Source organism: Carcharhinus amblyrhynchos, chromosome 10 (genome assembly GCF_965287045.1).
Source record: "Carcharhinus amblyrhynchos chromosome 10, sCarAmb.v2.hapA, whole genome shotgun sequence".
NCBI classification, from domain to species: Eukaryota; Metazoa; Chordata; class Chondrichthyes; order Carcharhiniformes; family Carcharhinidae; genus Carcharhinus; species Carcharhinus amblyrhynchos.
Genome location: NC_137333.1, coordinates 87,438,091 through 87,465,582, shown reverse-complemented (window position 1 = coordinate 87,465,582; position 27,492 = coordinate 87,438,091). Strand labels below are relative to the sequence as shown.

The 27,492-nt window shown below is 40.8% G+C and overlaps 1 protein-coding gene across 2 annotated transcripts in view; it reads right to left on the bottom strand.

The window, feature by feature from the left end:
- Nucleotides 1–27,492, bottom strand: part of fchsd2 (FCH and double SH3 domains 2) — a 244,362-nt gene that overhangs the window by 6,581 nt on the left and 210,289 nt on the right. For both annotated transcript variants that reach the window (XM_080197533.1, XM_080197534.1), the window contains 6 exons: nt 19,496–19,630; nt 16,621–16,704; nt 15,454–15,631; nt 13,358–13,578; nt 2,066–2,195; nt 892–977 (listed from right to left, as the gene is read on the bottom strand). In XM_080197533.1, coding sequence (XP_080053659.1) covers nt 892–977; nt 2,066–2,195; nt 13,358–13,578; nt 15,454–15,631; nt 16,621–16,704; nt 19,496–19,630 — 834 coding nt within the window. The remainder of the gene's footprint in view (nt 1–891; nt 978–2,065; nt 2,196–13,357; nt 13,579–15,453; nt 15,632–16,620; nt 16,705–19,495; nt 19,631–27,492) is intronic.

The window sequence follows — 27,492 nt, the reverse complement described above, 5'->3', positions numbered from 1 at the left end:
GACTTTGGCTTCACAAGGATTGTGCTGTAGACACTCTGACCAATGCTGGCATGGACAGATGCAGCTGCGACAGGTAGATTGGTGAGGACAAGATCAAGTAGGTTTCTCCCACTTGTTAGCTCCCTCGCTATCTTCTGCAATGTCCTCAGCAGTTAAATCCTTTAGAACTCGGCCAGTTCGATCAATAGTGGTGCCACTGAGCAAGCCACTCTTGGTGATGGGTATTGATAGTCTCCCATCCAGACTCCTTTCTGTGCCCTTGCAACCTCAGTGTTTCTTCCACTTTTTAAAAATACATTTACAGGATTTGGGTAATGCTAGCTCGACCAGCATTCAATGCCCATCCCTAGTTGCCCTTGAGAAGGTGGTGGTGAACTGCCTTCTTATACCACTACAATTCCTGAGGTGTAGGTAAATCCACAGTACTGCTAAGGAGGGAGTTCCAGGTACTTGACCCAGCAACAGTGAAGGAATGGTGATATACTTCCAAGTCAGGATAGTGAGTGACTTGGAGGGAAACCTCCAGGTGTGGTGTTTCCATGTATCTAATGTTGGTGTTCAACACGGAGCAGCACTGACTCCCCAGCTGAGGGGTAGTTAGGTTGGGAGGCAGTAGAATCAGCAAGATGTTTCCATGTTTATGTTTGACCTCTTGTCCTGACTCTCAAGGCAATTCCCTCCCAATTGGATACCACTGTCGCTGATGAGACTGTCTGTGCCTGTGAGACAGGATTCTCAATTGAACAGTTGTGAACACTTTATGGAATTATACATCAATATGAACCAATGTCTTTAAAAGAGACCTGGAGGATGAGGCAGTAACATTGCTTAAGCTTAAAAACAATGTTACTTGCAGCAAGGCAAGATTGAGAATCAACATGTAGAACTTACCGGTCGGATCTTTCCAACTGAAGTTTCTGGAGTGTCTCTCTGCGGTTGTGAATTTGTAGATGCTTCTACAAATAAGCTTTCATGATCTGAAAATCGAACGCAAGTAGTACATTCTGATAATGTCATCAATAACAACATATTTTCTGATAAGATAAAATGACAATTTTATACTCCATTTGTACTATTTTAACTCCAGAAAGAACTCAAAATATTATATTTACAGAACAGACACATGGTTATCAACACATAGGGCTAGGTTTTATGTACGCACCACCCACCTCTTCCCCAACCAGCATATTGGAAGGTTGGAGACAGCTTGCAAAATATAACATGAAGCCTTCCCACCCACTCCTGACTTGTTTCTCATTTTATGGCGGGCTCCGAGGTGTTAGGTACCCTGGTTAATGGCCACTTCAGTGCCTCATTCTGCCTCTGCCACTATTTTAGGCAGGGGGTGAGCCTATGCCAGGTGGGGAGCCCAATGACCTTTACTGCTCAGGTTGGTGTTGGGCAAAGTGGGGGGAAAATGTTCCTGAGGATCCCCTGTACCCATTGGAAGCACATAGTTGCCCCCCCACATCATTCCTTTCATTTAACTCAAGCCTCTCAAACTTGTCTCCCCACCCCTCTCACGCCACCGTGCTGGTGTCTGCTAGCCAGACACTGCCAATAGCCCAGTCCCATAACCTTTTCTTCTTCAGGGACTGCCGGTGGTGCCAAGGGCAACGACTGCTCAATATGGCAGTGTTTGACCTTCTAGGTGGGGGTGGAAGTCTCAACAATTAACACTGCTTTCAACATAAAATGGCTGCATGCGTCCCTCCAAATCTTTCAGTCTGGACGGGCAAGGAATATGGCACCCCTATAACGTCCAGCCCAGAAGCTGAAGGTGGTGTTCTGAGTGCATGTATTGGTGTAGCTGGAAGGAGCCTGTCATGGTAAACAGCTCAAAGTTTATTTTATTATTATTTATTATAATAAATAAACTTCAAGCTGTTTACTCTGACAGGTTCCTTCCAGCTATACCAACACATGCACTTACAACACCACCTTCAGCTTTTGAGTAGGACTTTTTGGGTGGGTCATATTCCCTGCCCCTCCAGACTGAAAGGTTTGGAGCACCAGTTATCCTAAAATCTAGCTAGTATGCTTTAGTATAGCTGCCATACTTTACCTGTTACTGATGGTGATCTGGGGAAGGACTGCAATCCGGTCTTGTCTGGACTGCTGAAAGGACTGCAAGGTGGCTGATCATACAATGGTAATGAAGGAAGACTGGCTTGTGGTCTTGAGGATGGAGATACCTGCACATCAGATTCAACAAACAGAAACTGACAGTGTCCAAATATTACTCAGGTATTATTATATACATGATTATGTAGATTAGTCCAAAACATTTTTATAATGAATAATGTCTATTTATTCCTCTGTTGTAATAAATTGCTAAGTCCAAATTGTCCAGTTCAACAGCAGCCTGTCATTGCATCATTTTCTCAAGCAGGACACAAAATGCAACAGCTTTTTCATGGTTATACGTGAGGCTAAACAGGTAATGAAAGCCAGAAAAGCAGCTGCTGTTATGGATAAAGGAGTCTGATTCAGAGAATTGGGAATACTATTTTAATGATGCTGAAAGATTCAAGCTGTGCTTTGGTTGAGTGGAACATAATGGCTCCTCAGAAAACTGATTTTATCAGTTCATGAATGAGGCAAACCTCAAACTCACCTGTGAAATTGTTTATCATTCATTCTATTCAAACAACATGTACTATTAAAAGCTTTTTAATTTTTTAATAAAATTAGTTCATAGTTGACAAATAAATCTATAAATTTATGAGAATAACACCAGCCATTGTCACAGCAAATGATAACATCAAGACAACAATAATGGGATAAATAATATTGCATCTTATTTTGATTACATTTACCTTTTGTTAAAATATTTTAATATGGTTTACAATGGTCGAAGTATCCCAGCATGCTTTGCTTTGACGTTTTAGGTAGAGTGAATGTAAAGCAACGGAGACATGTATGAACAAAGACAGTTCGGAAACTTAAAGCAGAGAGTGATAAACACCTACTTCAAAATGTTGGTGTACATAAGGGGGGGCGCGGTGGTGGGAGTGTAATTGCTAAAACACCACAGGGGCGATTCTTCCAAAAGAACTGTAAGTGCCAAATTCATTTGAAAACTGGAGTAACTTCTGATTTTTTAAGCAGGATTTTCAGATTGAATCTCCCGCATTCTGAGCCAGTCCCAATCTCCTCCTGGCAGACTGTCCCCACCCCACCTCCCCGTTTGGCCCGCTTTGATCACCCGCTTCCCTCCCTCTGCGACTGATTCCTATGCAGAGTGGCACAGCGGGTGCCCCAACCCCTGCTGATCAGCCCGTTATGGTCCCGCACCCTCACCCTCACCACTGCCTGATGCCTAGTGGGCAGTGCCAAGATGCCCTTGGGCATTGCCAGTTTGCCCCTTAGACAGTGTCAGTGCCATGGGCTCTGTACCCTCCAGCGGGGAAGCGGCTGCCTGCTCCCAGTTAGTGCGGAGCAGTTGTAAACCCCGCTGGAGTGCTGGGTGAACCACTCCTGGCTAAGACGAGGATTTCTGGAGGGGGAGAAACACTAGCAAGCCTCAACCCTGGAGACTTTAGTCCTGGGCCTGCTAACAAAATTTAAATGATAATTTAAGTATTTAAATCATCTCCGCGCTGATTTCTGGCATGGTACTGATGACTCCAAAAATCTTGGAGCTGGAGACAGTGGGCTGGGAGACTTGCCCCCCCCACAAATGAAAAAGCCTGCAAGAACACTCTGCCTACTCATGTTACGTACGATACACAAAGCTTGTGGAATGGAAACGTAGGCTGAAAGGTTAGAAGCTCGGTAAAAATCTCAGTATGTAGCCTCAGCAACCCTACATCTATGCACACTGCTATGCTTGGGTATAGCCCAAGGTACCCCCATAGACTATCAGGTCTTCAACAGTCTTCCTCACTGATTACTAAAGCGTCTACACTTCTGTCATCAACACATGTCAAGATCGTTGCCTTTTGCAGCTGAATTTTTATAAGAAACCAGCCACGACCATTGTTTAAAAGCAAAATGCTGTGGATACTTCAACAATTATATGGACTTAAAACATTAACACTTTTTCTCTTTCCACAGATGCTGGGTGTTTCCACAATTTTCTGTTTGCATTTCAGATAACCAGCATTCATTTTGTATAAAGGCTAAAAGTAGAATTGATAGAGGTGTTTGAAATCATAAAGGATTTAGAAAGATTATATAAAGAGAAACTGCTCCAAAGGTCAACAACTAAGATACACGATTTAAGGTGACTGACAGAAGAACCGTGTGAAACATAGATCGCGCAACAAGTAGTTAAGATTTGGAGCACAGTGCTTAGCAGGGTGACAGGTACAGATTCAATAGTAGCTTTTAAAGTTGAAATTCAATAAATATTGATGGATTGTGGGGGGGAAGAAAAACAAGTGAGTGGGGCTAACTGGATTGCTCTTCAAAGCTGCTGGCACAGACAATGGGCTGAATGGTCTCCTTTTGTTCTGTACCATTCTATGGTGTCCATTATCTTGTGGTCTATAATGTACATCATTATACCATTTCCCCTATTATTTCTTAAATCTATTCATACAGAATCTATTTTAAAGTGATCCCTGAGGGTTATATTCTAATGCTGGAAAGGAATCCTTTATAAATACTGCCACCTAGTCTCCTGTTTCACTCTTCTGAAATGCTGTAACCAGTATTATTATGGGTTCATGCTTGTCTAATTCTGAAGTGAGAAACTAAAAACTGCAGATGAGCAGAAGAAATTTAGTGGTTCAAGCAAAGAAATCACTGAAAATAATATAAAGGCTAATGAAATGTTGGCCTGTACCTTCAACAGCAATGGTGAAAAATATGTCACAGATGGAGTACTGCATTCAATTCTGGGCAATTCTGCACCTCAGGAAGGAAATGTTGACCTTGGAAGGGTGGAGTGCAGATTCACCAGAATGATACCAGAGCTAAGCGGGTCAGATTAGGACAGGTTGCATAAACTAGATTTGTATTCCCCTGAGCGTAGAAGATTAAAGGGTGATCTAATAGAGATGTTTGAGATGATTAAAGGATTTGATTGGCTAGATAGAAACTATTTCCTTTGGTGGGTGGATCCAGAACAAGGGCTGCAACCTTCAAATAAAGTTTGGCCTTAGTGGAAAAATCTGCAAGTTCCTCCCCCAAAAGGTTGCTAACACTAGGTCCATTGAAAATTTCAAAACTTAGATCAATAGATGCTATTAGGTAAGGATATTGTGGGTTAGAGAACAAAGACAGATAGATGAAGGTAGATAAGTCATTATCAACACCAGAAAATGCTGGAAAATCTCAGCAGGTCACACAGCATCTGTGCAAAGAGAATAGAGCCAATGTTTCGAGTCAGGATGACCCACCAACCTTAAAACTGAATGGCCTTCTTCTATTCCTATTTTTCTATCACCTGTAATAGCTACTGTTACTAAATGCCTCCATATCGATGGAGGAATTTTAGCATTACAGTTTCAATTTAAATATTTTATGAATTGACATACCAAAGAGTTTCGTTTTTTTTGGACTCATTCTTTTTCATAGTTTACTCAACTTTTTGGCACCATTGTCCCTTCTATAAAGTCTTTTTTTTAAGTCATTACTTCAAAATCTTTCTCCCTCCAATAATATTTACATTTTCTTTCTCTATTCAGTTTTGTGCTTCTATTCCACCATCTGCATTGAATTTGTTCAACTTCTTGAGCAATAAGAACTTAAGAAATAGGAGCAGGAGTAGGCCATCTAGCCCTTCGAGCCTGCCCCGCCATTCAACGAGATCATGGCTGATCTGAAGTGGCTCAGTTCCACTTTCCCGCTTTCTCCCCATAACCCTTAATCCCCTTGCCTACCAAAAACCTATCTACCCGCGTCTTAAATATATTTAGCGAGGTAGCCTCCACTACTTCAACGGGCAGAGAATTCCAGAGATTCACCACCCTTTGAGTGAAAAAGTTCCTCCTCAACTCTGTTCTAAACTGCTCCCCTCACCCCCTTATCTTGAGGCTGTGCCCTCTAGTCCTGCTGTCCTTTCTGAGCGGGAAGAACCTCTCCACCTCTACCCTATCCATCCCTTTCATCATCTTATATGTCTCAATGAGATCTCCCCTCATCCTTCTAAACTCTAACGAGTACAAGCCCAGTCTACTCAGCCTCTCCTCATAGCTCAACCCCCTCAACTCCGGTATCAGCCTAGTGAACCTCCTCTGCACCCCCTCCAAGGCCAAAATATCCTTGCACAGGTGCGGTGACCAAAACTGCACACAGTACTCCAGCTGTGGCCTCACCAGTGCCCTGTACAGTTGCAGCAAGACATCCCTACTTTTTTATTCAATCCCCCTCGCTATGAAGGCCAGCATCCCATTTGCCTTCCTGACCACCTGCTGCACCTGTAGGCTGGGTTTTTGCGACTCATGCACAAGGACCCCCAGGTCCCTCGGCACCGTAGCATGCTGCAGCTTTTCACCCTGTAAGTAGTAGTCCTTCCTACCAAAGTGGATAACCTCACACTTGCCAACATTGTATTCCATCTGCCAGGTCCTCGCCCACTCGCTCAGCCTATCTCGATCCCTCTGCAGACTTAGATCGAATGTCAAGACTTACATCGAATGTCAAGGGCGATGGTTAGATTGTCTTATTGATGATGGTCATTGTTTGGCATTTTTGTGGCGCAAGCGCTACTTGTCAGCCCAAGCCTGGATATTATTCACACCTTGCTGCATTTGAACATGGACTGCTTCACTATTGGAGGAGCCTCGAATAGTGATGAACATTGTGTGATCATCGGTGAACATCCCCACTTCTGACCTTATGACAGAGGGAAGGTCATTGATGAAGCAACTGAAGATGGTTCGGCCTAGGACATTATCCTGAGAGACTCCTGCAAGAATGTCCTGGAGCTGAGATGACCACAACCATCTTTCTAAGTGCCAGGTATGACTCCAACCAGAGGAGTTTGCGCCCTGATGCTCAACAATTCCAACTTTGCTAGGGCTCCTTGATGCCACACTTGGTTGAACGTGGCCTTGATGTCAAGACTGTCACTCTCACCTCACCTCTGAAATTCCGTTGTTTTGTCCATGTTTGAACCAAGGCTGTAATGAGGTCAGGAGCTGAATGACTCTGGCGAAATGCAAACTGGGTGTCACTGAGCAGGTTATTGCTGACCTAGTCACCCTAGACTTAGTCTAGGGTGCTGTGACTAGATTAACTATTATGCTAAAGCTCGACAAAAATGCTGAACTTTTGGTGCTGCTTGATGGCACTGTCGATGACCCACCCCTTCCACCACTTTACTGATGATCGAGAGTAGGCTGAGGGGCAGTAATTGGCAGAGTTGGATTTGTCCTGATTTTTATGTACAGGACATACCTGGGCAATTTTCCACATTGTAGGGTAGATAACAGTGTTGCAACTGTACTGGAAGAGCTTGGCTAGAGAAGTGGCAGGTTCTGGAGCACAAGTCTTCAGTACTATTGCCAGAATGTTATCAGGGCCCACTGCCTTTGCAGTATTCATATCATGTGGACTGAATCGAATTGGCTGGAGACTGGCATCTGCGATACAGGGGACCATTGGAGACTATGATGAATCATCCACTCGGCACCTTTTGTACTGATGTGCTGGACTCCTCCATCACTGAGAACAGGGATGTTTGTGGAGCTTCCTCCTCCAGTGAGTTGTTTCATTGTCCACCACCTGCCACATCCAGTTGTGAATGGTCTACAGAGCTTGGGTCTGATCTGTTACTGGTGGGGTCGCTTAGCTCTGTTTATCACTTGCTGTTTATGTTGTGTGGCTTGCACGCAGTCCTGTTTGGTAGCTTCACTCATTTTTAGTTATATCTGGTACTGCTCCTGGCAAGCCCTCCTGCACTCTCCATTGCGTGAATACGTGTTGCAATTTGCTGAGGGAATATCAATGTTTGTTCACATTCTGCTTCAAATAGACAATATGCTGTAAAGTTTGCATCTGCTTCAGCGTCTATAAATGATGAACCAAATGGTTTGCATTGTGCAATTCTGTACAAGGCCAGTGTTGACACAATTTGTTTTACCAAACACAGATCTGAGAAGAACAACTAGTCAGTCAGAACTTATTGGAAAAGAACCAATCATACAAAAGCCAATCTTTAATGCTAACTCTGCTTGAAAGTGAGCACAAAACAAAAACATTAGCATTCTGCTCCATTGTAAGATTGTTTCTTGACTGAGACAGAGACTGCACCATATAAAAAAAAGTGAATTAGTAGTTAATAAATATGTGGTCAATTTATTATCCTGGGCTGGTTTTGATCCCCTAAGCTGATTGGGAAACTTCCCTCATTCTATCTTCACTTCAGGGCCCTTTGCTCCTTTTGCCTATCCAAGGAGATTAAATGGTTGGTGGAGAGCCGGGGGGCAGGGGAGTAGAATAAACAGTGCGAGAAGGAAACTCCTAGCCATGATGTTCCAGCAATCAAGTGTAGGATAGGTATTTTTTAGCTTTTCATTTTCATTTCTTTATACATGTTTAGGTGAAGGGCATGATTTAGTCAATGACTGTTCTTGTTCAACACTTGGGTACTGTGACTAGATTAACTATCATTATGCTAAAACTAAATAAAAACGCTGAACTTTAGGTAGAATGGACTTAAACAGAAGAATAAAATTGCAGCACACTGCCAACTATATTTTAGGCTGTTTCAAAACATGTTTAATAAACTATTTTGTCACCAAATCCTGTAATTCGAGGTTCATGTCTGAGACGTTACTGGCATTTGTGTCCATGTGATACATGGTCACAAAAAATGATGCTCCCACACCACTGCAGTTCACCCCTCAGTTAGCTAAAGAAAGTAATGCTGGCATTAATAAGCACAAAGCACTTCAAAGCTTCATTTGCCCTCTCATGTTGGCTGTAAAGGCTTTAAGCACTGCATTACATTGCTTTATAAGAAATGCATGTAATTGTATTGAAATTTTCAGCATGATGACATTCTAAGTGATCAGCTGACGTTTCAGTAGGATCAGCTATATATGTCAGAATACTCTTTCTGAATACTGCATTGTTCCATAAACAAGTTAATGGAGAGGAAGGAAGGATTATGTTATTTCCTTCTATTCTGCATTTCCGCAGCTTTTTAGGCCGTCCTTGTGCAAAGCTCACTTAAAAAACAAATAATTAAAACTGCTGTGACTGTACTTTTGGAAGACTTTGTTGCTTACAATACAAGATTTTTATCACCATAATGAAATAAGGCGTCAATCTACACTTCAAGTCTGGGCACTAAACGGCACACCCATAATTCTAACTAGGCATTTTAGTTTTGTGCTGAGAAATATAAAAATGGAACATTACCTAGAAAAGAAAAACAAGGGTAAATAATCAGTGATAAATGAAACTAATTTGTATTTGAAAACAGACCTGTTTGCATGATAAAGCACATATACAAAAGAGAAAGATTAACTTGCCATTTTTGGTTCCTTTGGCAGAGGGGGAATATGCAAAACATATTTGTGATATGCAAGAAATGCATGACCATGGGAATAGAAAAATTTATATCGTCATTTTCTATTCCAAACATATAAAACTATATCATTGTCACATATCCACACTAAAATGTCACAATTTTTTGTGTTTACTTTATAAACTGGATGACTGAACTAAAAATGCACCCATTCTTGCAGCAAAAAGTTGCACACAGCAAGCTGTTTTGTATGGGTTCCTCTATAACTTGGGAGTCCTTGTTCAAGATTCTCTTAAAGGTTAACTTGCAGATTCAGTTAGAAAAGGAAATGCAATGTTAGCATTCATGTGAAGAGGCTAGAATACAAAAGCAGGGATATACTTCTGAAGCTGTACAAGGCTCTGGTCAGACCTCATCTGAAATACTGAGAGTAGTTTTGGGCCCCATATCTAAGGAGGGATGTGCTGAAGAGGAGGTCCACAAGAATGATCCCTGGAATGAAGAGCTTGTCATATGAGGAATGGTTGAGGACTGAGTCTGTACTTGTTGGAGTTTAGAAGCATGAGGGGGGATCTCATTGAAACTTACAGGATACTGCAAGGCCTGGATAGAGTGGCCATGGAGAGGAAGTTTCCACTATTAGGAAAAACTAAAACCTGAGGGTTGATAAGTCCTCTGGGCCAGAGGGATACATCCTAGGATACTTTGGGAGGCAAGGGATGAGATTGCGGATCCTTTAACTTTGATCTTTGGGTCCTCACTGTCCACTGGTATTGTGATGTGGATATGCCGGCGTTGGACTGGGGTAAACACAGTAAAAAGTCTGACAACACCATGTTTTAGTCCAACTGATTTATTTGATAGTAAACTCACTAGCTTTTGAGGGGAATTCCCTCTTCTTCACCATTCACCTGAAGAAGAGGGAATCCCCTCGAAAGCTAGTGAGTTTACTATCAAATAAATCGTTTGGACTTAAACCTGGTGTTGTCAGACTTTTTACTGTGTTTACCCCAGTCCAATGCCAGCATATCCACATCATGTCTCATAGAAGACAGAGGGTGGTGGTGGAAGGAAAATTTTCAGACTGGAGGCCAGTTACCAGCGGTGTACCACGGGGTCAGTGCTGGGTCATCTGCTATTTGTGATTTTTATCAATGACTTGGGAGAGGAGGCTGAAGGGTGGATTAGTAAATTTGCTGATGACACCAAGATTGGCGGAGTAGCGGATGAGGTGGAGGGCTCTTGCAGGCTGCAAAGAGACATTGATAGGATGCAGAGCTGAGCCGAAAAGTGGCAGATGGACTTTAACCCCGATAAGTGCGAGGTGATTCATTTTGGTAGGACAAACTTGAATGCGGATTACAGGGTCAATGGCAGGGTTCTAAGGAATGTGGAGGAACAGAGAGATCTTGGGGTTCATAGCCACAGATCTCTGACGGTCGCCACTCAAGTGGATAGAGCCGTGAAGAAGGCTTATTGTGTGTTAGTGTTTATTAACAGGAGGTTTGAGTTTAAGAGCCGGGGGGTTATGCTGCAACCGTACCAGACATTGGTGAGACCACGTTTGGAATACTGTGTTCCGTTTTGGTCACCTCACTATAAGAAGGATGTGGAAGCACTGGAGAGAGTGCAGAGGAGATTTACCAGGATGCTGCCTGGTTTGGAGGGCTGGTCGTATGAGGAAAGGATGAGGGAGCTGGGGCTTTTCTCTTTAGAGCGGAGGAGGATGAGAGGCGACTTAATAGAGGTTTATAAGATGATGAGGGGGATCGATAGAGTGGATGTGCAGAGACTACTTCCTTGGGTGGATGTAGCTGTTACTAGGGGGCATAATTATAAGGTTCATGGTGGCAGATATAGGAGGGATGTCCGAGGTAGATTCTTCACTCAGAGTGTGGTTGGGGTGTGAAATACATTGCCTGCTGTGATATTGGAGTTGGACACGTTAGGAACTTTTACGCAGTTATTGGATAGGCATGTGGAGTACACCAAATGATAGGGAGTGGGATAGCTTGATCTTGGGTTTGGACATAGCTTGGCACAACATTGAGGGCTGAAGGGCCTGTACTGTGCTGTACTGTTCTATGTTCTAACCTCAGGCTAAAGGGAGGAACTTCTTCGACAGAGAGAGGTGAATCTGTGGAACTCTTTGTCACAGATGGCTGTGGAGGCCAGGTCATTGAGCGTCTTTATGACAGAGGTAGATAGGTTCTTGATTAATAAGGAGATCAGGAGTTATGGGGAAAAGGCAGGAGAGTGGGGATGAGAAAAATATCAACCATGATTGAATGGCACAGCAGACTCGATGGGCTGAGCAGCCGCATTCTGCTTCTATGTCTTATGGTCTTATAACTGTTGACTCATCCTTCATTCCAATCTAATCTTGAAAGTTACAACTCCTGCCTCAACAATCAGCACGAGAAGTGAATTCTCCAACTCACGACTGCACGTAAAAAAAAATCTCCTCCACAGTAGTTAACACTGCTGCCTCACAGCACCAGGGACCCAAGTTCGATTCCCGGCTTGGGTCACTATCTGTGCGGAGTCTGCACAATCTCCCCATGTCTGCATGACTTTCCTCCAGGTGCTCCGGTTTCTTCCCACACTCCAAAGATGTGTGGGTCAGGCCATGCTGAATTGCTCCTTAGGGTCCCAAAATGCGTAAATTAGGGGGGATCAGCGGGATAAATACCTGGGGTTAGAGGGGTGGTGTCTGGGTGGGATTGTTGTCAGTGCAGGCTCGATGGGCTGAATGGCCTCCTTCTGCACTGTAGGGATTCTATGATTCGTATTTTACAACTAATGCTCAACATTCTCCTCCCTTCATTAAGCACCTTGGAATGTTTACCATGTCAAAGATTTATGTTTTTTTGACAGTTAAATTGAAGTGTGTACACATGCATGTTGATCAAACAGAAGATTTATTGACAGGCATTTCATGTTAGCTCATTTTATTGGACAGTATGAAATACAAGTGAACAAACTCCATGCTTGACAGAAATGATGTGGAGATGCCGGCATTGGACTGGGGTAAGCACAGTAAGAAGTCTCAAAGCACCAGGTTAAAGTCCAACAGCTTTATCTGGTAGCACAAGCTTTCGCAGTGTCGCTCCTTCCTCAGGTGAGTTGGAGTTGTGTTCACAAACAGAGCATATGTAGACACAAACTCAATTTACAAGATAATCATTGGAATGTGAGCCTTTACAGGTAATCAAGTATTAAAGATACAGTGAGTGGAGAGAGGGTTAAGCACAGGTTGAAGAGATGTGTATTATCTCCAGCCAGGACAGTTAGTGAGATTTTGCAAGCCCAGGCAAATAGTGGGGAGTTACAGATAGTGTGACATGGCCCAAGATCCCGGTTGAGGCCGTCCTCATGTGTGTGGAACTTGGCTATCAGTTTCTGCAAAATCTCACTAACTGTCCTGGCTGGAGAAAATTCACATCTCTTTAACCAGTGCTTAATGCTCTCTCCACTCACATTGTCTGTACCTTTAAGACTTGATTACCTGTGAAGACTCACATTCCAACCATTATCTTGTAAACTGAGTTTGTGTCTATATATGTCCTGTTTGTGAACACAACTCCTCACTCACCTGAAGAAGGAGTGACACTCCGAAAGCTTGCGCTACCAAATAAACCTGTTGGACTTTAACCTGGTGTTGTGAGACTTATTACTCGGCAGAAAACTAGATAATCAAAAAAATTCCACTATGTAAAAATTTGGTCAACTATATTTGGTGGCATTAGATTTGTGAAAATAAAATGGCAGCTAACCTAAAACGGGCATGCCAAATATTGCTGCTCATTCAAAATGATAACAACTCATTTTCCTATGGTTCCATTTATTTCAACATTGTTGGCAACTTTTTCCCACTGGCAATGCCACTAACACAAATGCAATGCATGTGGGCATTAAATTCTCACATACCTGTGAATCTCCAATCCACTGAGCATCACCATTCTCAGATCCTGCCAGTTCTTCTACTAACACGGAAGGAAAGACGCCAATGCAGCCATTAAGCTCGCCCTCCCAGAAGCCATCATCCTCTTGGTTTTCCTTGTTTAATATCCTAATGATAGCTCCCTCTGGGAACGAAAGTTCATCTGCCGTCTGCCCCTCATAATCGTAAAGTGCCTTCACAAAACAAACTGAATGGGAAACAAATGTTCTTTTTACTACTGAGAATTTTACAGAAGAGAAGCCAAAATGAACTTGCATGCAATTTTTATTTGTGTCCCATGGCAAAATCAAGAAAACAGTAATTGGTCAGCAGGCAAGACATAGAATAGGGATGAAGGGAATGGACTTAGTTGGCAGAATGTGCCAAACGGTGTTTCCCAAGGATTTATACTAGGGTTTCAGCTTTTCACTATATAACTGATATGAAAAATAAGATTAATTTGGTGGGCAAAACTGCCATATAGAGTTCAATCTGTGGGAGATACTAAATCCAATAAAGACAAATTAGAAATTATTTTTCATGGCAAATGACTGAGAACTATGGAGGAGCAAAGGTATTTGGGATGTACATATACACAAATCACCAAAACCTGGTGTACTGTTCCAAAGGTTAAATCAAACTATCCAATGGAATGCTGTCACTGACCAGGTTAGCCCTTCTTGCCCATTCTTTCTTGAATTGAGAAGGTGCTGTTGGACCTTCGACTGGAACTGCTGGTAGTAGTTCTGACACAATCTTGCAGAAGTCAATCAATTTTGCCTGGGTCTAGTATGGCAGGTTTCCTTTTGGTACCAGTTGAGCTTTTACAATCTGAGAGCTTCATGGGCACTTTTAAGTTCCAGATTCAAATTCTCAAACCATTATGGTGGGATGTGAACCCCCATTCTTTGGGCTGTAAACACAATCCTCTGGATTATTACTTCATACACTATACTACCTTACCCCTAATCATACAGGGCTTTATTTTAAAGGGACTACAGAGCCTTGGTCAGATCCCATCTGGCAGTGCACCTCAGGAAGGATTTACTAGCCTTGGAGGTGATACAAATTCACCAGAATGACACTGGCATTTCAAACGTTAAAGGATGAGGGCAAGTTGTATATACATAATTTGCATTCTTTTGAGGTCAGCAAAGTCAAAGGATGGTCGAATTTAGTTTTAACATCAATGGCAAAAGGATTTGGTAGAGATAAGTTATGTGCTCTCATGGAACATCCAAACCAAAAGGGCATAATAATAATATTAGGATTAACCATTCAGGAGTGAAACCATGAAGTACTTTTACAAAGAAAAGGTAGTGGAAATGTGAATTCTTTCTCCCACCTCACCCCACCCTCAGCCCCCAAAAAGCTGCGCATGCTGGTTAAATGAAGTGCTCAAGGCTGAGATCGCCAATTGTTTGGTTTAGCTCAGTTGGCTGGACAGCTGCTTAGTGAACACAGAGCAACGCCAACAGCGCGCGTTCAATTCCCGGAGCAACTGAGGTTATTCATGAAGATCCCCCTCCCCACTCTTTTAACTTTGTCCCTCACCACCGGCCAGCTCTCCTCCTCAAAGGGGAGAGCAGCCTATGGTCATCTGGGACTATGGCAACCTTACCTTTTACCATTGCAGCAAAGTTACCCACTTAATTTCTACAAAGAGCAATATATCAATATGATAAAAATATAAAATGCCCAAAGCCTGAGTTATATAATGACATTGCTCTAAGGTCTGCTAGAACAGACTCTATTTATCGTCTTATGGTTGGTGATCCAAAATCAAGTTGCTCTTCAGATTTGCTCTGTCAGCGTTCTAACCAGAGATGTAATTGTGACAGTATCTTATTACAACAAGACTACTTTGCCAGGCTTCTTCTATATTACTATGCAGCAAAGTATATTAGTCTGATATGATCAGATACTAAATTTGCACTTTAAAACATTATTCATTTTAACCATACACACATTAATTGAACAATTTTTATTTTGAAATCCAGCTGGACAGACATTCAGAAAGCTGACCAATGCTGCTTCCATATATTTTTCTAGAAAGGATGAAAATTAAAAAGAAGAAACCTACCACTAGAATCTCCATTAATGCCACCAGTTACCAGCTCAGGCTCTGTAGAATTGCTCGAGGAATGAGACCGTGCATCCAAAGAACCCAGAGTTTGAAGCATACTGATCAGGCTGTTGGAGGTCGGAAATCGTAGGTACTTCTCTGGTACATATCCCACTTGAGCTGCCTTATTCCTCGCCTTTAAATCATGGAAAGTATCCGAATAGTTTACCAGCAAGAAAAGGAAATGCCACACCCAACCATTCACCCCTCCCAAAAGTGGGAAGGTTCGAAACCACATCCAAAGCATGTCAAGAAAAATGTACAATGAATTTTAAGTGACATTTATCTCAAACGATTAGCCATATGCCATTTTCAACAGAAAAGCAAGAGCCCACTGGTATGAAATGATTAAAATCAAAAGAGTAAAAAGTAAGTTGACAAGAGAAACAAAATGTTACTCATATGTAACTATTCAAATGTAGATACAGATAATTTCACCTTTCAGTCACTTTCAAAAAAAGAAAAAAGTGAATTACTAGATATTTTAAAGTTAAAATGTACTTGGTTCAAAGTGCCAATGTGCTGGTCAACTTTAGTTGTCCAGAATACCTCGCTTAACAAAAATGCATACCAGCAGATAATGAAGTTACACTTGAAAATAACTGATCATTTAGTAAAATGCTGTTACATAGCTGAAAGACAAATGACAATTGCAATGCTGATTTTTTTTTTATGTGCTGTGTTTCACAAACTCAGGGCATCCCTCAAAGTGCTTTATAACCAATGGGGGGTTTTTTAAAAATGTAGTCACCGTCATAATGCAGAAAATGTGGCAACCAATTTGTACATCACAAGCTCCCATATCAGTAGTGTAATAATGGCCAGATAATCAGTTTGAGGGATACATTTTGGCCTGGACACCAGGGATAACGCTCCTGCTCTTCAAAATAGTGCCTCGAGATCTTCTATGTCCACCTGAGAAAGCAGATGGGACCTCAGTTTAACATCACAACAAAAGGATGGCACCTCTGACAGTGCAGCACTTCCTCGGTGCTGTAGTAAAACGTCAGCACAGATTTTTTTGCTCAAATCTTTGGAGTGAAACTTCAACCCGCAAGTTCTGACTCATGGTTGACACTTGCGGTTAATAATAGAGACTAGCTTAACATGAAATACAACACAAACCTTCACCCAGTCTTCCATGTCGCCATCTTCAATTACTTCCAAGAGTTCATGTTCTTCAATAGTGAGTTCATCTGGTTGGTTAGCCTACAGGAGGCAAACAGAATAGATGGTAATCATATCTGCAGATTTGCAGTGACTTTACACCAAATTAAAAGTTGGGCTTCGCTGGTATGTCTTCCTTGAGTTCATTACCTTTTTGTACATTTCTTCTCAATTCAGTTCCAAAAACGCAATTTCATTAAAATATAAACAAATAACTTGGCATGCAATGAAGGTTAATAAATGTATTGATGTGCTGATCAAAAGTATTTAGCATGCAACAATGCTTAGCCACATACAAATGAAAGTTTGATATTAACCGTATCTTGGCATTTCTCAAATAAATAGTAATTAGTTATTTAGCTGGAAGTAATATCTTTTACCTTGCTCAAGTAAAATGACTGATATTACAAAAGAGACAGCATTATTGCATGATCATTTTAAGACTTCATGTTAGTACCAAAACCAAACATCAAACAAATAAAATTGAAAAATTATTTCAGGAAAAAGCAACTGAAGAGATCTGAACAAAATAGATTGTATTTATACCTTGATTATACAGTTGATATAAAATAGTTTGCTTTGAACTGATGCTAATGTAGAATCCAGAAATAGGGCCAGCACAAAACAAAGTACTCTATGAAGTTAGGATGACCTTGTCCATGATTTTTTTTACACACTGGTGTTAAGTAAAACTGTTTTGCATCAGTGCTGTGGTTGTAATGTAAATGATGTCCGTAAGTGGTGCAGAGACAGAAAATTTTCAAGTATTTTCTGCATTGTTCTTGTGAAATTACAAAGACAAAATTTCTGCAAATTTGCAGCACCGTTCTGTGCAGTGATGGGGAAGGATGAACATAATTCACTTTGTGAAATCCTTAATATTTATTGGGTCCAACCTGCTTTTCTTGTGTTTTGCTCTAGTCAAGACAAGGCAGATCATTAAGGCTGATAAATAAATAAAAGCCACTATGGCAAGATATTATAATTGCACCTACTGTCTGTGGATGATACCTTTGTAAGCAATTAATGGCTGCAGGAAAGGAGTGGGTAAAATTGCTGAGAGTTTTTCTTAACTGATTTTATCTGGAACATACATCCTGACCAGAAGTTTTTTTTTAATCACGTGTTCAGTTCTAACTGATGAGAAGTAATTCACTTTTGCTTTTCTGTATCACACAGCCACCAAAGGATTTAGGGGAGTCAATAGGCTCTTTATCAATGGAACTGTTTTTCTGTTTCTACTACTCAATACTGGCCTTTTCTTTACCTATAATACCTAGTTTTATTAAGCTCACTATCCGTGGCTTATTTGACACACTTCTGTTGAAATTTACACAACTGCAAGAATTCAGCAAATGCCTTGAATTTTTGTTGATTGTCTAGGATTCCACAATCGTGAAACTATTTTCCTACATTAACCATAGAATTCCTAATCCTATGCAGATTTGTGTCATCCTTTGCTTCTTTATTGCTCTTCATGCTATTTCAGGCAAATCTTAAAGGCAACAAATTTGGTTTGTCTTCAGGCCAGAGAGAAATCAAAAAGGTGCCAGGGTTGGTCCCTGGCCTGCCCTGGGTTTTTGGTCAGAGCAGCTGTTGAGTCACTGTAGTTGGCATCAGCAACCCACACAAGAGAGAATAAAAATACTAGTAACCAACAATTCTCTTTGTTTCCTTTCTACATCAAGGCTTTTTGTTCAGCTATAACAACGTAACAGCCTGAACTGTTAATATTTAGTGACCTGCTTGGTCAGTCTGATGCCTTTTCTTGGGCGTCTCTCTCTCTCTCTCTCGAGCTTTTCTGTCCCAAGACAAGGTGGCAGAAAAACCCATTACATAATAGATAGCAAATTAATGTTAAGACTGAAATTCAAGATCTGCGTAAGGTCACTCTACTAAAGTTATTGAGCATACCTGGCCATTTTAACCACAAAAGTTGTATATTGAATTAGGAACAGTAAAGATTTTGTATAATGTTTCAGAATGTAAATTGAGATAACTCGTGAATATTTCTCTTGGTATAATGTAAGAATGAGCGAGTAATTTCATAAACTGTTGTGGACGTTTACGACTGGACTGTCCTGGTTGAGTCGTGGTCCTGACATCAGGCTTATTGCCGGATCAGGCACCTGGAAGTGACCATGGCTGTACATCGTGTGATCTTTTTGGAAGTGGACAGTCAATTAACACAATGCTTCCAGAATCCCTGTCCAATTAAGGACAGTGGACAGATCAGGCAAGCAGCAACTCCACAAAGCCCGCAGTGTGTTCAGCCATAAGCTCCACCAGGAGAGGTGGTGCTGCTGTGACAGGTAGGGAAGCACGAGAGTGCATCCGATGCCTTTTGCAAAAGTTAGATTGCAGAGGGCCACAGGTGGTAGGGCCATTGGTATGGAGGGGAAACTCTTCCACAAAATCTGTTTTTGCTTCAGTGGTGAACTTTTGTTTTAGTAGTGCCTTTACTCAGGCACGGAACCTTCGACTTTGATGGCCCCAACCCAGCTAGCTTCACATGCGGAAGGGGCTACTCTAATGGCAGTAAGGTTGCATCTCCATCTACGACCATGAAAACATTGTTGATTGTTGTAAAAACTCATCTGGTTCACTAATGTCCTTTAGAGAAGAATATCTGCTGTCCTTATCTGGTCTGGCTTACATGTGACTCCAGGGCCCCAGCAATGTGGTTGACTCTTAACTTGGGCAATTAGGGATGAGCAACACATGTGGGCCAGATAGTGATGCCCATGTCCCAGGAATGAATAAAAAAATGTAGAGGAGACAACAAAACCACATTTCACATAATTCTCAAAAAGTCTCTTTCCAATTTACTAACCTTATATGAATAGAGCACCTTACAGGTTAGGGGATACATGCGCAGTGTGCCAGAAGGACTTGAGCTGCTGTCATCAAATACATCCATGTTGTCTTCAAATTCTTCACCATCAACCTTCTCAAGATCCAGACTTCCCTGCATTGAGCATTAAAAAGGCGCAACTTTGTCAGCAACTGCACCAATTCACTGATATATCTCATCATACAAAGTGTGACAACTGAAAATTGACAGGAATGTTAAGAGGTTGAGCAATTTTAATATTCACCTATCTAGGAAAATAAATAAGATTTTCAAGCCAATGAGCTTGTGTTAACTTGACAATTTTGTATTGATGTTGCTTCCCAAATGCTGTATCTTTTTTAGTACCGCCACATCCCCAGTATCTCAATTAACACCTCAATTATTTTAAACTATGTCTTTTTTGGGACAGTAATTCACATGTAAATCTTATTAACTATGAATGTTAAAGTCTAAGGATGATATTGCAAATTGTTTTATCTTTCTTACCTAGTAAAGTTTATTTTTGTTTGTTTAAAACCGATGGAATCTTGTTAGCAAGTGCCTTCAAAATCCAAATTTCTCTCAAGTCACTGGTCACTAATCAGATTGTACCAAGAATTTGGGGTGCAGTCCAGGATCAGAACATCATGACCTGGTTTGCTCTTCCTCCTTTCATGATTAAAAATTCTGTGGTTTTTTTTCCAAACCAGCCAATCTCTGCCACATGTTCCCCAAGTTTGGCTTCTTGCTTCGAGTATAAGAGTAGTGAATTTGTCCAACTGCAGCCAATCCATACTGAGTTGCCTTTTAACATGCTCAAACAGAAAAATAGAAACTGGCTCCAGTGCAACTTATCATGGCTTGGAGAGCTTTTAGGAGTTAATCTAGTTACTTCATCCATAAAATCTTTTTGGTTATGTTAATGCCTGCAATACTGCCTTTCACTGATTTTTCATCTTCAATCTCTGGCATCATATCCATCTTCACTTAAAAACAGATGGTAATATTAACTTAGCAATTCTGCACATCTTTATCCTTGACTACTGCCACACCTTCATTTTTAACTGACAATTTATATTTTAATGAGCATACCTTGATAATTATGACCATAAAGTGTAAAATGTGAGTTGATTTGACCACAATCCGATTAATATGATTGCACATTTTATCCAACTGGAAGGTCAAAATTATCCTCACCTCAACCTGTTTTCTTTGAAAATTATTCTTTTTATCTTGATGTATTACCCTTGATTGAATGCCCAAGCATTTTCCCTAAATAATTTTTCAATTTCACTTTCTTTCAATAGAATGAATGAATTTCTGATATAACATGTCTTGGCCCTCCTTTTTGGAGGTTACAATCTTCCATTTTCACACATTACAGCATGGTAATGCAGATTTTTTGAGATATCCGGTGTCCAGAGACACCCTTATAGCCGTCCTTCATACGTGGGCATTGACCATGAGGTCCACTGCTATAGAGTCTAATCCTGCCCTCCTCATCCACACATGTACAGTACCCAGTGGGGATAGTGATTAGGAATGCAAACTCTTGCAATCTGGGAAAGGGATTGAGGTCATGTTCAACTGTTGCTGTCTGGATCTTGCTGTGTTACATTTGCATGCAAAAAAGTGACTTCACGTTAAAAGTAGCTAATTAAATTAGGAAGTACTTTGAGATGTCTTGAGATTATGACAAGTGCAATGTGAATGGAAATTAGCTTATTTTCTGCGACGAGATATTTAATTGTGTCATCATGTCGTGGGCTTTCCACCTCACCACATTCTGTCCTCATAGCTTGCGCTGGAAATCATAATGAATATTCTGAGACTAAACCATTCACAAGCTACAATAATTTTAAATGACATTCTATACAATGCATACGGTGATTAGAATGCTTTTTAAAATGATCTGTATTGTACATGATGTAAAACTTTAAACATCACAATTAAACATATGGGTTGAAAGATGAATCTTTAATGGCAGGTTGACAATAGAATTACTGAAAAGGTGCTTACATTGAAGTTCTTTGTGAAAACTATTTTTAATCAAGTAAGTGCGTCAGTTTAGGCTAGTTCTTCCATAAACACGGCTTAGAATAACGGAACCATTACAGCTCGCCCATCGTGTCTGTATTGGCTCTCCTAACGAGCAATTCCTGTACCCCCACTTCCCTGCCCTCTCCCCGCATCCCCTCATGTTCCTTCTTTTCAGGTATTTAGAAAAGTTAGAAAAATATGGAAAGATTTGCCACACAGTAGATCATTCCCCTTGGCCTCCTCTGTTTCAAGAGAAATAATCCCAGCCTATCCAATCTTTCCCAAGTGCAATTTTCCAGTCTTGGCAAAATCCTTGTAATTCTCTCTTGTATATTCTCTTTCTGTAATGAAGTGACGAGAATGGCACACAGCATTCAAGTTGTGGCCAAACTAGTGTTTGACACAGCTCCTGTATAACCTCCCCACTCTTGTATTCTGTGCCTCGGCTAACAAAGGAACATATTCTGTGTGCTTTCTTAACTACCTTACTGACCTGTAACAGCACTTTCCACAAATCATATAAAAAAGTTCAGGAAAATACAATATATTTTGCCTTTATTACTGCAAATGGAAAAGTATGCTGCATATTTTCAATCTTTATTAGAAACTTGTAGATGTCTACATATTGTATATAGTTAGTATCATTGAGAAATACAACAAATAAAGCAACAATGGCCTTCCAAATAACCAATTAGCATTTACTTTCCTGGAACTCCAATACGAAAACTTGAAGTAGACTAAAATCCATTCAAAATTATTTTCACTATATATAAACTTTTGTTGAGAATATTCTGCATCAATAACAATTTATATTTAGATTGCGCCTTTAATGCTATGTAACACCCTAATGTATATCATTGGAGCATTATAAAGCAAAGTTAGACACCACGCCACGTAAGGCAATAATAGTACGGCACATGGCCAAACGCTTGGGCAAGAATTAGATTTTAAGGAGCATCTGAAGAAGAGAAAAATAAGAGGGCTTCATGGAAGGAATTACAGAGTTTAGGACTTATGGCATGACTGCCAATGGTGGAATAATTAAAATTGGCGGTAGTCACTTGCAGTATTGAATTTAAACATTGCTGAAAATAAGAGACACGCTGTTGAAACTTTCCGTCTTGTACTATCCAGGACAGAATCTCGAAGAATAATAAATCTCAATGAGAAAAACAATTTATACAGCACAAGGAGAGAGTGCTTACTGGTTGACAAATGGACTGATTGTTGATTGGCGGACACCTTGCAGTAAACTGCCAAATTTTTGTTTAAATTAAAACCAGGAAAAAAAATTAAAAACGAAAACTGTGGTCAAGGTATTGCCAGTTTTGATGAAACAAGACAAAAGGATCAACAGCATGTCTCTTTGTTCAGCAATACTCAAAATTAGGAATGCTCATGAGGCCAGAATTAGATGAATGAAGATACCTTGGTAGGTTTTTAGGGTGGATGGGATGACAGTTTTAGGGAGGAGTGAGATCATAAGAGGACTTGAGAATAAAGGATGAAGGATGAGAAATTTAAAATCAAGATGCTGCTTGACCAGAAGTCAGTGTAGGTCAATAAGCACAGCATTTACGATTGAACATGACTTTGCGCAAAGGACATAGGTAGCAGAGTTTGAATAACATCATGTTTGTAGACAGCAGTGGGGTGGCACAGTGGTTAGCACTGCTGCCTCACAGTGCCAGAGACCCAGGTTGGGTCTGTATGTATGTGTTGTTTGCACATTCTCCCTGTGTCAGCGTGGGTTTCCTCCCACAGTTCAAAGATGTACATGTTAGGTGGATTGGCCATGCTAAATTCTTCCTCAGTGTATCCATACAGTCACCAGAGTGTGGCGACTAGGGGATTTTCACAGTAACTTCATTGCAGTGTTAACGTAAGCCTACTTGTGACCAATAAATAAACTTTACATTATGCACGAAGTCAGCCTCCCTGCAAGTAAAATTAAAATTCAACCATTCAAATTTTTTTTAACCTGCTTCAAGGTTTGCTTGTACTGATATGGCTCAGGTTAAACTCCTGCTAATTGCCAGACAAGTTTTAACTAGATGATTTTATTCATTTAATTAAGAAAGTACATTAGAAATACATATTATATTGGTCCAGTCTGTGTCAGTACATTAAGGTGAATGGCATAAACTGGGAGATACCTTGCTCAGAAACTTCATCAGGGTTCAGTTTATTTTTAAAGCTCTTTAAAATAACCTTTAGTTCTATCTGGACCATATACTCAGAATCATCCTATTTTCATAGTTTCCCTTGCACTCAGTGAGCCATATTTAATGGAGGTGATGAGGTATTGCCCATCAGCAAGAGCCCCACGTCACCGCTTTTTGAGAAGGCCTGCTATGTTAAGTACTAATCAGACCCGTAACTGAGCAGCGGTCGGCCTTCCCTGAGTTCAAGGACACAGAGGAGGAAGTCCTGCCTGTCGAGAGCTGCTGGCCAATCGGCGCCCAGCAGCCCTTTATTGTTTGGCTGTGTCACTGAGGTCACGGTAATTGCTGCTGATATTACACCTTCTCAAGGCCTTGGATTGGCATGAACCCAGGCACAAAAGAGGGGGTTGCAGATCATGGGGGGGTGGGGGGAGAGATTCAGCAGCAAGGGTAGGGTGGTGGATCTCAACAGCACCCCCACCCCACCTGATGCTGGATCCTTTGATAAGGCACAGAATGCTTTTGAACAAGGTACCCCCTGCCCACAAGAAGCCCATAAGGAAAATACAGCAAGAACGAGGACCTTCAGTGGGCACTAGTTGCACACTTAAGAACATCAATTGGCAGCATTATGGCAAAACCATCCCCACAGGCCCTCCTGCCACAGACTAAATCCATGGACAGATTAATAGCAGGGAGGAAGCTTCTGCCACTCTCCCACCTGATTAAATGCCCCTTGCCACCAAACTCATTCGCCACTGGGGAGGGCATATTAACCACCCAGGGTCCATGAGCTAATTAACTGTTCCTCTAACTCAGAACATAAATTTTGCATATGGAACTACTAGATAGTCTCAGGACATTCTCTTGGCAAGCATTCCTTACTAAAACCTAAAGTTGACAATAATAAAACAAGACTTTTTGTTTATTTTCAAGAAAGTAAATTCCAGACAACTATTGCCTTAGTTTTGATATGTGAAAAATTATATTTGAAGTGCACAATTTTTTAATGACCCATTTATATTAAATATTTAATGATTTTCTGGTATCTATCAATTTCAGAGTTGATGTGCAGCTGGTTTGCTGTGGGCTAAATATACAAAATGTAGTGAAATAATTATAAAGCAAATTTATGTAAACATAGACTTCTAACGAGTACTTGTTAAGTACATATTACAGAGCCCAATTTTAATGAAACAATTGGAGAGAAGATTAGAGAGGCATCAGTGTTGGCACAGACTTGGTCAGCTGAAGGGCCTGTTCCTGTGATGTACTGTTCTTTGTTCTCTAAAGTGACACATCATACCAGGAGGTAACAAGCAAAATTGTTCAATTTTTTTTACAGTTGAATGTATATTTTGCATATATAATGAATAGAAATATTGAATTTTTGTATCAATAGCAAAAAAATTAAAATAGCCCAAATTTTGAATTGTATTTATTTACATAGAAAAATGATAATTTTGTCAGTAAAATTAGGTGGTTAGCACTGGGTTCGATTCCTGGCTTGAATCACTGTCTCTGTGGCATTTGCACATTCTCCGTGTCTGCGTGGGTTTCCTCCAGATGCTCCTGTTTCCTCCCACAATCCAAAGATGCGTGGGTTAGGTGGATTGGCCATGCTAAATTGCCCTTTGGTGTCAGGGAATTAGCATGGGGCTAAGGGGATAGGGCCAGTGTGGGATTGTGGTCGGTGCAGACTCAATGGGCCAAATGGCCTCCTTCTGCACTGCTGCACTGTAGGATTCTATTCTATCACCTTTAAAAATAAATGTTAATTTAAGATTCGTCTGATTCTTGCGAATAACAATATTTTCCAGGTAACCTTGTGTTAAAAAAATCTTCTAATAAAACATTCAAGACTCATTACTGAATCTTTATTAGAGACAATAATGGTTGCAACCACAAAACTTGTTCCTTGAACAAGAAACAACCTTTTAACATGGTGCAACTGGTAACATCTAACATGTTTATTTAGAGCAGTGTTGTTTTTCATTAAAATAATCATTTGAAACTGTGAAGCACCATGTAATGATTAGCCTTTTATTCTTACAATAAAAACACAGCTCCTACTTTTCACGACATGATTTTTCAGGACTTTTTTCACGTTAATACAATTGAAATGGAAAAAATTGGAAGCTACAAATGAGATGAAGAGTTGCTTGTAGATCCAGAGCTGCAGCTTCAGATCCCTGACCCAGAACAACCAGGGCAATGGACGCATGTTCCCCTGCAAGTCATGCACAATCCTTGTTTGTAACTTTAGTGTTACTCGTTCACTACGTTAGACCTTAATTCTGGAACTCCCGCTCTAACATCATTATGGCCAATTTAAGTCACGTAGACTGCAGTGCTTCAAAGCTCCAGCTCACTCCACATCTTATGGGGTGAATTTCCTCCGGGTACTCCGGTTTCCTGCCACAGTCCAAAGATGTGCGGGTGAGGTTGATTGGCCATGCTAAATTGGCCCTTAGTGTCGGGGGTTAGTAGGGTAAATAAGTAGGGTTGTGTGGTTAGGGCCAGGGTGGGATGGTCCAAATGGCCTTCTTCTGCACTGTAGGGATTCTATGATTCTATACTACGATAAGATCCAATCAGAAGTAACCTTGGAGCTTCAAAGGTGGACATGAATATTGCAGCTGTCACTGTGTAGATCAGAAGCCTGCCCCTCTCTTATCCCCATCCCCAGCTTCGTTCCTCCCCTCTGACACACTGATTCGGAGAAGGTGTAGATTTCTTAATCACTGCTTTAACAACCGTCTGAATAGTATCTCTGCTCCTGGCTGCTGCCTACTCCATCACTCAATGATGTCATGGAGTAAAACAATATATGGCATTGGCAGCAAATATAGCCAAAATAAAATATATTTTTGTCGAGCTTGCTGATAGTAATTTATAACAGCAAAAAATCCATGGATAATAATTATTACTCCTCAGGGAACATGTACTGTGGATTTATAGGTCTTCACGAAGTAGCCTTGCATTCATTTTGAGCTGTGGGATAGCAATTCCTACTGAAGGAAGAAGATTTTGTATTGTAGGCAATGGCTTGATCATTTTCCACCATAATATAATTTCTTCTTTATAATTAAGTATTTTTATTTACGACTGCAAAACCATAGTCAAAACCATAGGTTTGTGCTGCATTACTAAACAAATCCAAATTTCTGACATTATCGCTCCCTTCAACTTGTCCCATTTCCCGTAATATGATGTATTGAAGGCAAAGTGGTAACAATTTTAAATAATCAAAATTAGTCAAACTTGCTCAAGTTGAGAGTCAGAAAACTGGCAAACAACACTATTGAGTCAGAGAGCTAGCAAATAAAACTGAGTCAGCGTAAACATGAAAGATTTCAGAGTTGCAGAAAGAACAAGGCAGTCATGATCACTAGATTGTTTTTGTAGACAGATGTCTTTTAGCTGGTCATTAAATATACATAAATGTTTCATCAAAACAAGCATAAAGGTCACATTAGATATAATACAAGGGCAAATTCATTGAGTGACACTGCTAAATGTTACTAAATTATTCAGCTTACAATATCTTTCTCTGTGTCCCTGCCAAGCTAATTTCGGCTCTCATTACTGTATGCTGCTGCAACATGTGTGAAGAATGGTTTCAGCACAGAACAGGATCATTTGGCTCATTGTGTCTGTTGGCCCTGCAAGAGCAACTCAAATAGTCCCGTCTCTGTTTTTCCCTCATAGCCCTGCAGATTTTGATACAAACAATTAAACAATTTCCTTTTGAAAGCCACAAGTGAATCAGCTTTCACAATACTGAGGCAG